Genomic DNA, 11,537 nt, shown 5'->3' with positions numbered 1-11,537 from the left:
TCTCCTTACTGTGACGCGCCGCCGCCAGTACGTGCAGGCGCGTCACAGTGAGGAGACACGCTGTTACCTAGGAGATGACGCTGGAAGCGCTGCAGGGAGAAAAGCTGTCATCGCTGGCATGACGGATCCCGGTGAGTCTTCTCATATCTAACGCACCGCTCGCACTCTGCAGGGAGGGAGGGAAGGGCATTAGTGAGATACAAAAAGCAAAAACATAAACGAAAAATATCGTTTAGGACAATGGCGCCATTTTTTAACAGTCAGAAACAGTAAAAAACATTCTACAATGATTTCCTATGAGGCGCCAATTTTTTAAAAACGATGTCTGGCGCCATTTTTAACTAGACCCTCATGGTAGTGCCGGCCCTGTTTTATACAGCAATATATAGCTAAAAGTGCTTCTGATGCTGAAACCAGGAAAATTAGCATAAAAGAGGGTATCCTGAATCATTTACTGCATTGTACTATAAGTCACTACAGTGCCTCTTTAATAGACCCCCACAATAATCTCTCTCCAAATATTAGAGCTCAGTCAGGGGAAATGTACAATAAATGGTTATAGCCAATCAATCGGCAGCACCAGAGCTTGTTTGACCTATCAGTCACTTTCTGCATAAGTGTAGCTCACTCACCTTCTGAGATGACCACCTGCAGGGAACTTATCTGGTCATATGTTTCACCATCCAGGACACACCAGTACCACCCTACGTCCTCTCTGCTGATGCCGTTCATCAGGACTTGCATTGTGCCGGCCGTGGTATTGTCATGAATGGCCACTCGGCCTTCATAGGTGTCCATGATGTTCCCATCTGTTGCTATGATTGGACTGCAGTCTCCTTCTTCCCACTTGCAGAAAAACTTCAGAGTGTAGTTCTTTTTGGGGTTGTAGTGACACTGAGCAGATAGAGAGCCGCCCAGCCTAGGGGTCAACTTCCGAGACCCCTGAGGAACGTCCGTCTCTGGAAATGAGAATGGCACAGCAGAGAAGATTAGTAAAGAAAAGGATTGACTTCATCACAACTCCTATATTAAAGTAACTAACCTCTACAAGATCCACAGAGGACACACAGGACCGGGCTGTCATCATCCCTTCTGATGTTCAATACTAGGGGGCTCTCTCTGACTACCAATACTAGGGGGCTCTCTCTGACTACCAATACTAGGGGGCTCTCTCTGACTACCAATACTAGGTGGCTCTCTCTGACTACCAATACTAGGGGGCTCTCTCTGACTACCAATACTAGGGGTCTTTCTCTGACTACCGATACTAGGGGGCTCTCTGTGACTACCAATACTAGTGGGCTCTCTCTGACAACCAATACTAGGGGGCTCTCTCTGACTACCAATACTAGGGAGCTCTCTCTGGCTACCGATACTAGGGTGCTCTCTCTTATTACCAAAACTAGGGTGCTCTCTCTGACTACCAATACTAGGGGGCTCTCTCTGACTACCAATACTAGGGTGCTCTCTCTGACTACCAATACTAGGGGGCTCTCTCTTACTACCAATACTAGGGTGCTCTCTCTGACTACCAATACTAGGGGGCTCTCTCTGACTACCAATACTAGGGGGCTCTCTCTGACTACCAATACTAGGGGTCTCTCTCTGACTACCAATACTAGGGTGCTCTCTCTGACTACCAATACTAGGGGGCTCTCTCTGACTACCAATACTAGGGGGCTCTCTCTGACTACCAATACTAGGGTGCTCTCTCTGACTACCAATACTAGGGGGCTCTCTCTGACTACCAATACTAGGGGGCTCTCTCTGACTACCAATACTAGGGTGCTCTCTCTGACTACCAATACTAGGGGGCTCTCTCTGACTACCAATACTAGGGTGCTCTCTCTGACTACCAATACTAGGGGGCTCTCTCTGACTACCAATACTAGGGGGCTCTCTCTGACTACCAATACTAGGGTGCTCTCTCTGACTACCAATACTAGGGGGCTCTCTCTGACTACCAATACTAGGGGGCTCTCTCTTACTACCAATACTAGGGTGCTCTCTCTGACTACCAATACTAGGGGGCTCTCTCTGACTACCAATACTAGGGGGCTCTCTCTGACTACCAATACTAGGGGTCTCTCTCTGACTACCAATACTAGGGTGCTCTCTCTGACTACCAATACTAGGGGGCTCTCTCTGACTACCAATACTAGGGGGCTCTCTCTGACTACCAATACTAGGGTGCTCTCTCTGACTACCAATACTAGGGGGCTCTCTCTGACTACCAATACTAGGGGGCTCTCTCTGACTACCAATACTAGGGTGCTCTCTCTGACTACCAATACTAGGGGGCTCTCTCTGACTACCAATACTAGGGGTCTCTCTCTGACTACCAATACTAGGGTGCTCTCTCTGACTACCAATACTAGGGGGCTCTCTCTGACTACCAATACTAGGGGGCTCTCTCTGACTACCAATACTAGGGTGCTCTCTCTGACTACCAATACTAGGGGGCTCTCTCTGACTACCAATACTAGGGGGCTCTCTCTGACTACCAATACTAGGGTGCTCTCTCTGACTACCAATACTAGGGTGGTCTTTCTGACTACCAATACTAGGTGGCTCTCTCTGACTACCAATACTAGGGGGCTCTCTCTGACTACCAATACTAGTGGGCTCTCTCTGACTACCGATACTAGGGGGCTCTCTCTGACTACCAATTCTAGGGGGCTCTCTCTGGCTACCGATACTAGGGTGCTTTCTCTGACTACCAATACTAGGGTGCTCTCTCTGACTACCAATACTAGGGGGCTCTCTCTGACTACCAATACTAGGGGGCTCTCTCTGACTACCAATACTAGGGGTCTCTCTCTGACTACCAATACTAGGGTGCTCTCTCTGACTACCTATAGCAGGGGGACCCTTTATGACTACCTATACTAGGGGACCCTCTCTGATTACTTATACTAGGGGGCTCTCTTTAGCTACTTATACTAAGGGAACCCTTTCTGGCTACCTATACTGGAAGGGAGGGGGCCCCTGTCTGGCAATCTATACTGGGTGGGCTCTTTGACTGCCTATACTGGGGGAGGGGGGAGCTTTCTGGCTACCTATACTGATTTGTCGTCTCTGTCTATTTATACTGGGGGCACCCTCCCTGGATACTTATACTGAGGGCTCTCTCTGGGTATCTATAATGGGTGGGCTCTTTGACTGCCTATACCGGGGGGTGGGGGGAAGGGGCGGCTCTCTGGCTACCTATACTGGTTTGCCATCTCTGTCTTCTTATACTGGGGGCACCCTCTCTGGCTACTTATACAGAGGCCACTCTCTGGCTATCTATACTAGGGGAAGGGTTGCTTTCTAGCTACCTCTACTGGGTGGGCTCTCTGGCTACTTATATTTATTTGCTTTCTCTGGCTACTTATACAGGGGGCACCCTCTCTGGCTACTTACACTAGAGAGGAGCAATTTCTGACTACCTATACTGAGGGTTCCTCCTCTGGCTACTTATACAGGGGGTCTCTCTGGCTACTACTGGGGCTCTTTAGGCTACCTATACTGAGGAACCACCTCTGGCTACCTAATAGTGAGGGCCTCTGTGGCTACCTATATATGGGAGGGCTACCTAATAATGTAAGGGGGGGAGGGGGGATCTCTGACACACAATAGTGTGGGAAAGTCATGGGGGAACTCACCATTAGAGCTTTTTAGCTACCTAAATTCTGAGCTAGGCCAGTGCAACTGGATAGGGACTTTGGAACGAAAATTAAACCTAATATGATGATCAGGAATATGTGGCTCAACTACTGAGTCCCCAAGCAGTACAAAAAGGATAACAGCAGTTATGATAACTAATACCATCCTTTATTACTACTCCTCATGGATGTTGGAGGATGAAAGACAGAGTCCTTAGTTACAGAATTGTCTTAAGGGGCCCATACACTGATCGATTTCAGCCATCGATCGATCAGAAATTGATTCTTTCAAATCTATCGATTGATTTGTGGCCGATTTCGATCGATTTCGATGGATTTGATCTATCTGACAGGATGGAAGATCTAGGTCGATCTGCTGCTGGTAGCAGATCCATGGCCCATAGAGTTGAATTTGGATCTAATGGTCCAATAATGCATTTAGATAGATTTCCAATAGATTTCATTCTGAAATCTATTGGAAATCTGTTCCTAGTGTGTGGCACACATCAGATAGATTCCAGTCAGATTCGACTTGACAGGCATCTGACAGAAATCTATCTGATGGTCGAATCCGCTGCAAATCTATAAGTGTATGGCCACCTTTACCTTCACTGATCTTTACATCGAAGGAGTCCAATTCTAGAGTTTGTCCACGTTCACCGAAACCACAGGAATAATGCCCAACGTCTTGAGTTTGCACTTGCACTAAGGTAATACTAATGATGCCCTTCTGCTCGTCATCCATCCAGGAGATTCTGCCGTGGTAATCAGAGTTTATCTCTCCGGAGCTGTCGATGATTTCCATGTCTCCTGCTCTGGTCACCTTGCTCAGGAATTTCCTCTCTGTGGCCATTTCAGCTTCATATTTGCACTTGAAGGTCAACGCTCCTCTCAGGTTGCTAAAGAGGACTTTAGAGTCTCTTGTGAAGACCGAACCTGTCATGGGAAATGCAAAGGACAATTTACATCACTTAAATCAGGGTTGTCCAACTCCAGTCCTCGAGGTCCATATCCATGCCAGTGTTTAGGGTGGACTTAGAAGTAGAAAAACGTGTTCTACTTGATGGACCACGCCTCCCCTGAGTCAGTTCCATCCATTCATTTGAGTTGTTCCAAAAATGTGTGAGGACCTCTGCCTTCGAGAACTGAAGTTGGACAGCACTAACTAAAATGAATCAGCCCTTGAGGATTGAATGAAAACATGCTCAGGTTATTTCGGCGCCTGTGCTGAGCCGGGTTTGGGCACCTTCATTGATGGTAATGCTCACTGTGTAATTTGAGTGCCGGCAATAGTTGGAGGGACCACTTGTAAAAATTGTAAAATTTTACATACACAACACGTACAAATAAGACGTATGTTTCTTCCAGAGTAAAATGATAGTAATTACTTTTTTCCTTAGTTTCTGTCACTTACAGTAGTTAGAAATCTGATGGAATGGACAGATTTTTGACTAGTCCATCTCTTCCTGGGGGATTCTCAGTATTTCATTTTTTTCTTTACAAAAGCACTCCTGGGAAAGGATCTATACAAAGATGCAGGGCTCTCCCCCCCAACCTGTTTGGACACTTTTCTGGCAGTTGGAATGAGCAAGTGTCATTCACGAACTGCTTTTTAAAATAAAGAACACCATGAGAATCCCTCGTGAGGAGATGGACTAGTCCAAGACCTGTCGTTTCTGTCAGATTTCTACTGCTTACTGTAAGTAACATCAGCATAGGAGAAAAGCAATTTATAGCACAATTTAGTTTGGGAGAAATGTACTTTTTATTTATGTGTTTTCAAGTATTTCGAATTACATGGTCAAAAGATGACCAAATTACCAAATTATGACCGAATTACATGGTCAAAAGAACATTTCGGCAATCACCGGGGGAATATAGTTGATATATCCCTCAAGATCGCCTAGAGCAAGGAGTGCCATATTTTGGCTTCTCCCTGCACCCATATGAACATGCTCCCTTTCCATATGTACCACTGATTCTTTTTTTCCAAGCTATGCTGCTTCCATTGGCCAACTGTCACTGATACCCATTAAAATGCATATTGTTTGGACTATCTCATATTTGAAAACTACAAAGTTTTGCACATGGAACATCTATATATATAATAGAGTAAGTGCCTCAACCTTCAAGCAAGAAGAAGAAGTAGCACCCTGCGCCCAGGGGCGGTCCTACACTTCTCGCCGAGCTGGAGGGGGTAGCGGGCAGGAAGGGGGTATTGGGCACAGCGGCGGAGAGGGGAGTCAGACCCCCCTCCCCCACCTGGGTCCCCCATCTGCGCTCCCCCTCTAGCTTAAGTTCAGCAGCAGCCACTGCTATTAGTAAGAGGCAGTGGGCGGGGATGACTCACCTCTTCCGCGTTCCACTGTCGTCACTTCCTGCAATACCGTCCACTTACAATACAGTGGGCGGCATTGCAGGAAGTGACGACAGTGGAACGCACGCTGGAACACGGAAGAGATGAGTCATCCCCGCCCACTGCCTCTTACTAATAGCAGTGGCTGCTGCTGGACTTAAACTAAAGGGGAAGCGCAGATGGGGGACCAAGGTGAGGGAGGGAGGGGTTCCCCCCCCCCTCCCCGCCGCTGTGCCCAAAACCCCCTTCCTGCCCGCTACCCCCTCCAGCTCGGCGTATGCTACGCCGCGGGTCGGCTAGTAAACCATATTTGAGTAATTCATGTTTTAATGCCGAGGACTTGAGGTGCTGGCTTCCTGGGTGAGTATTAGATATAGTCTGGTCAGAACGGTCCATGCTCCTCCCCTATCCCATCAGCATCATCCACATGAGGTAGCTGGCAGGATGGAGAGCCAGCCAGTCTTTCACTGTGTGAGCTGGCCCCACCCACCTCCTCTGTGCTGTGGCAGAGGAGCCACGCACAAACTCTACACTCACCTCTTTCATTCTCCACCCCTTTCCATGCTATCTTAAACTAGTATTTCTTAAATGAACACTATCAATTGAAATATTTTTCTCAATTGAGATAGGAATTGTTTGGGAAGTGCTGCTAAGTACTGGTGTATACATTTCACTGTTTATCTATTTGTTTACTGTTATCAAAATATATTCACACTACGCCAAAACTGACAGCAGAATAAACCATGAGAGCAGGGAGAATTCCCCTCACACTATGGGCTTGATTCACAAAGCAGTGCTAATGGATAGCACGACCGTGCTATGCATTTAGCACAAATTCGGTTTGATTCACTAAGTAAAATAGCATGCCTTATCAAAGTTAACACGCCTTATCAGAGTAGCATAGCGAGTGCTACGAACCCGCAGTAGCTCAGGGCAGGACCAGTGGAGTTGCCAATTAGCGGGCATAAGTTCATAGCGCTCACTATGCTACTCTGATAAGGCGTGATAACTTTGATAAGGCATGCTATTTGTTTTAGTAAATCAAACCCAATGTGACGCGTGTAAAGATTTACTTGTGCACGCTAATGCGGCAAAGTGCGTGCTTTACCTTCATTTGTGTGCACACGTGAATCTTTATGCGTGCAATCCTACGCACGCGTCACATTGCGTGCTAAATGCATAAGCACTGCTTTGTGAATCAAGCCGTTTGTCTGTTAAGAGTGTGTGTGTGTGGGTGTGGGGGGGGGGGGGGTGTGGTGTGTGTGTGTGTGTGTGGGGTGTGTGTGTGTGGGGGGGGGGGGGGTGTGCGTGTGTGTGTGCGGGGTGCGTGTGTGTGTGTGCGGGGTGTGTGTGTGGGGGGAGGGGTGTGTGGGGTGTTTGTGTGTGTGTGCGCGGGGTGTGTGTGGGGTGTGTGTGCGTGTGTGTGTGTGTGTGTGTGTGTGTGTGTGTGTGTGTGTGTGTGTGTGTGTGTGTGGGTGTGTGTGTGGGGTGTGTGTGGGGTGTGTGTGAGGTGTGTGTGAGGTGTGTGTGTGTGTGCGTGTGTGTGTGTGGGGTGTGTGTGTGAGGTGTATGTGAGGTTTGTGTGTGTGTGTGGGGGGGGGGACCGAAAACTCTCAGTGGTTGTGGTTGCAACTGCTGTGTCCTATGTCTCTGACTGAAGTGTCTGAAGTGAAGAGAGCAGAGGAAATGTATGGTAACTTGTTATAAACATTTGTAATTGTCTGACACCACAGCTTTTCATACTTTTTTTTTTTGCTTTCAGAGAAAAATACTCTGTAGTTTGCTTCAATACACAACCAGTGTTGCATATCAGGCACCCCTTCTGCAATTGATTTGTTCCAAATAAAGCTAAATCCTACACTCAATAAGTTAAATCTTTTGCCTCTGATATTTGGCATGAAAAGTGGAAAAATGTTTACACTGCTATTTAGACATTAGTTGTACATATCATTTTAGTACACTTGGGTATTGATAGGGTTCCTTTAAGGTTGGACTTTTTGAGATGATCTTAAATTACATTATTTCCAGTTGTGAACTGACCCCACTGTCTTAAAAAAAGTAATAGTTTGAGAATATTTTTACGAGCACTAGGGTAACATTACCTTCGACCACAGACAAGGTGACCACAGCGTTTATTCTATTTAAGTGAGTTCCAAGGCCACATAAGTAGTTGCCCTGATCGCTCTTTAGTACGTTCTGGATCGTAATGGTGAGGATGCCTTCCTCCCTGTTGTCCTCCAAGAAGATCCGTTCAGAGAACCTTATATCGAAAGTCCCGCTGTCGGATATGATCGTTTGTTTACATATTCTGGGACGACGATGATCCACCTCACAAAAATACTTCCGTTCCCTTTTGTTGGCCTTTGTAACCAGTGAGTAGAAGCATTGTATGGTGGCCGTTCCATCCAACGTCACGGTCACTTGCTTGGGACAAGCTATGTCATCAGATTCTGCAAATGGAAAAAGCAGTCAAGAAAAAAATGAATCAGTGTGTTTGAACGGAATATTTTTGTGAGAAAAACCAATGGACTAAATTAAGGGTAAGACTCTCAATAAAATGCAACGAAAAATACATTAACTACTCTAAGACCGCTCCACGCCAATGGGCATGCCCGCGGCGGCAGCCCCAGGACCGCCTAACGCCAATTAGCGTCAGGTCCTGGAGCCGGCTACTGAAGGAGATCGCGCGCAGGGTGCACGCACATCTCCTTCTCGGGGGACGGAGCTCCGCCCCGTCCTCAGTCTCCGAGCGGGAGACTGTTAGACGGCGTGATCGCTGACTATTTACATAGTACAGCGCTGCGATCAGCAGCAGTGCTGTACTAGGGACAGCCGTGTGACATGGCTGTCCCCCTGGGGGACAAGAGAGCGATCGGCTCTCATAGGCAGAAGCCTATGACAGCCGATCGCCGTGATTAGCCAGCTGGGGGGAGGGAGGGGATTAAGAAGAAAAAAAGAATTAGTAAAAAATAATAAATAAAATAACAACATAAATATATTTAAAAAAAATAACCACAAGGGGGGCAATCAGACCCCATCAACAGACAGCTCTGTTGGTGGGGAGAAAAGGGGGGGGGGGGGAGATCACTCGTGTGCTGTGTTGTGCGGCCCTGCAGCTTGGCCTTAAAGCTGCAGTGGCCAATTATGAAAAAAACAGCCTGGTCTTTTTTTTTTGGGGGGGGGGGGGGGGTTACCACTGTGGTCCTCAAGTGGTTAAAGAGACTCTGAATCCTACAAAAATACCTCTTTTTTCTACTCAGTCCTTTTCAGCATTAAGGCCATAGCTGAAACGCCGCATACCCATGACTGAATGCTCAATTAATACCCCCGAAATCCCTGGGACAAAATTTGGGGCTCCTTCCTGGTAGAGGCAGAGCTTTTTGCAGTAGCTCTGCCTCTGCTCGCATCAATCTCCGCCTCCTCCCACCCCTTTCAGTCTTCTTTCACTGAGAGGGGCGGGGAGAGGTTGGGATCCGCAGAGATTAATGCGACTGGAAGCAGAGCTACTGCGCAAAGCTCTGCCTTACCTGGGCAGCAAAATCCACTACCTGGAAAGTCGTGGATTTTTGCTCCAGGATTTGGGGGTTATTAATTGAGCATTCAGCCGCAGGGATGCAGCGTTTCAGCTATGGCCTTAAAGAGGAACACAAAGTATAACTTATTTTCCCACCCTCAGGATCAACTATGTCTGCTGATGTGTGGCTGACCAGAACTTTTCAACTTTTCTCTTTCTGACTTCACTGTGTGTGCGTGCGTGCGTGCGTGTGTGTGTGTGTGTGTGTGTGTGTGTGTGTGTGTGCGTGTCTGTGTGTGCGTGTCTGTGTCTGTGTGTAGGGGGGAGGGAGGGTGGTCGCTCAGGCTGGGGGATGGGGAGTGGGCGGTTGGCTCCTCCTTTCCTCCCCAACTTAAAGAGGAACTCTAGTAATTATAATGTGATGAAAAAAGGGCTTCCGTTTTTATGATAATTACCGGTATGTATAAATGATTTAGTCAGTGTTTGCCCACTGAAAAATCTTTCCTCTTCTTCATTTACATTCTGACATTTATCACATGGTGACATTTTTACGGCTAGCAGGTGATGTCACTGGAAGGAGATGCTGCATGCTTTTTTGGCAGTTGGAAACAGCTGTAAACAGCTTTTTCTCACAATGCAATGAGGTTCACAGACAGGAAACTGCTACGACAATGGTCCTGACATCACACTGTGGGAGGGGTTTCACCACAATATTAGCCATACAGACCCCCCTGATGATGAAAAGGAATAGATTTCTCATGGGAAAGGGGGTATCAGCTACTGATTGGGATGAAGTTCAATAATTGGTCACGGTTTCTCTTTAATGCTCAAAAGGACAGAGAAGTAAAAAGAGGTATTTTTGTAGGCTTCTCACTCTCTTTAAACTATCAATAAGCAAGTGTTATAAAACTACAATTTACACATTATGGGCCTTGATTCACTAACCGGCGCTAAGCCCGTTAGTGTGCCTTATCACTTAGTGGGCACAAACTACAGCGCTAACCTTATCTGAGGGTAGTGTGCCTTATCTGCCGTCAGTGTGCCTTATCTGAGGTTAGTGTGCCTTATCTGAGGTTAGTGTGCCTTATCTGCCGTCAGTGTGCCTTATCTGAGGTTAGTGTGCCTTATCTGAGGTTAGTGTGCCTTATCTGAGGTTAGTGTGCCTTATCTGCCGTCAGTGTGCCTTATCTGAGGTTAGTGTGCCTTATCTGAGGTTAGTGTGCCTTATCTGAGGTTAGTGTGCCTTATCTGCCGTCAGTGTGCCTTATCTGAGGTTAGTGTGCCTTATCTGAGGTTAGTGTGCCTTATCTGAGGTTAGTGTGCCTTATCTGCCGTCAGTGTGCCTTATCTGAGGTTAGTGTGCCTTATCTGAGGTTAGTGTGCCTTATCTGAGGTTAGTGTGCCTTATCTGAGGTTAGTGTGCCTTCTCTGAGGTTAGTGTGCCTTATCTGAGGTTAGTGTGCCTTCTCTGAGGTTAGTGTGCCTTATCTGAGTTAGTGTGCCTTATCTGAGGTTAGTGTGCCTTATCTGAGTTACTGTGCCTTATCTGAGGTTAGTGTGCCTTATCTGCCGTCAGTGTGCCTTATCTGCCGTCAGTGTGCCTTATCTGAGGTTAGTGTGCCTTATCTGAGGTTAGTGTGCCTTATCTGCCGTCAGTGTGCCTTATCTGAGGTTAGTGTGCCTTATCTGAGGTTAGTGTGCCTTATCTGAGGTTAGTGTGCCTTATCTGAGGGTAGTGTGCCTTATCTGAGGTTAGTGTGCCTTATCTGAGGTTAGTGTGCCTTATCTGAGGTTAGTGTGCCTTATCTGAGGTTAGTGTGCCTTATCTGAGGGTAGTGTGCCTTATCTGAGGTTAGTGTGCCTTATCTGAGGTTAGTGTGCCTTATCTGAGGTTAGTGTGCCTTATCTGAGGTTAGTGTGCCTTCTCTGAGGTTAGTGTGCCTTATTTGAGGTTAGTGTGCCTTATCTGAGGTTAGTGTGCCTTATCTGAGGGTAGTGTGCCTTATCTGAGGTTAGTGTG

At 47.1% G+C, this 11,537-nt stretch overlaps 1 protein-coding gene across 2 annotated transcripts in view; it reads right to left on the bottom strand.

Annotated features, from left to right (window-relative positions):
- Positions 1 to 11,537, bottom strand: part of LOC137521905 (polymeric immunoglobulin receptor-like) — a 52,061-nt gene that overhangs the window by 20,038 nt on the left and 20,486 nt on the right. For both annotated transcript variants that reach the window (XM_068241779.1, XM_068241780.1), the window contains exons 3-5: positions 8,106 to 8,453; positions 4,254 to 4,583; positions 633 to 959 (exon numbers count right to left, since the gene is read on the bottom strand). In XM_068241779.1, the coding sequence (XP_068097880.1) occupies positions 633 to 959; positions 4,254 to 4,583; positions 8,106 to 8,453 (1,005 nt within the window). The remainder of the gene's footprint in view (positions 1 to 632; positions 960 to 4,253; positions 4,584 to 8,105; positions 8,454 to 11,537) is intronic.

The sequence above is a fragment of the Hyperolius riggenbachi genome, chromosome 6, assembly GCF_040937935.1.
Source record: "Hyperolius riggenbachi isolate aHypRig1 chromosome 6, aHypRig1.pri, whole genome shotgun sequence".
In the NCBI taxonomy this organism is placed as follows: domain Eukaryota; kingdom Metazoa; phylum Chordata; class Amphibia; order Anura; family Hyperoliidae; genus Hyperolius; species Hyperolius riggenbachi.
The sequence above is the reverse complement of the archived record's forward strand: the minus strand, read 5'-3'. Positions and strand labels throughout refer to the sequence as shown.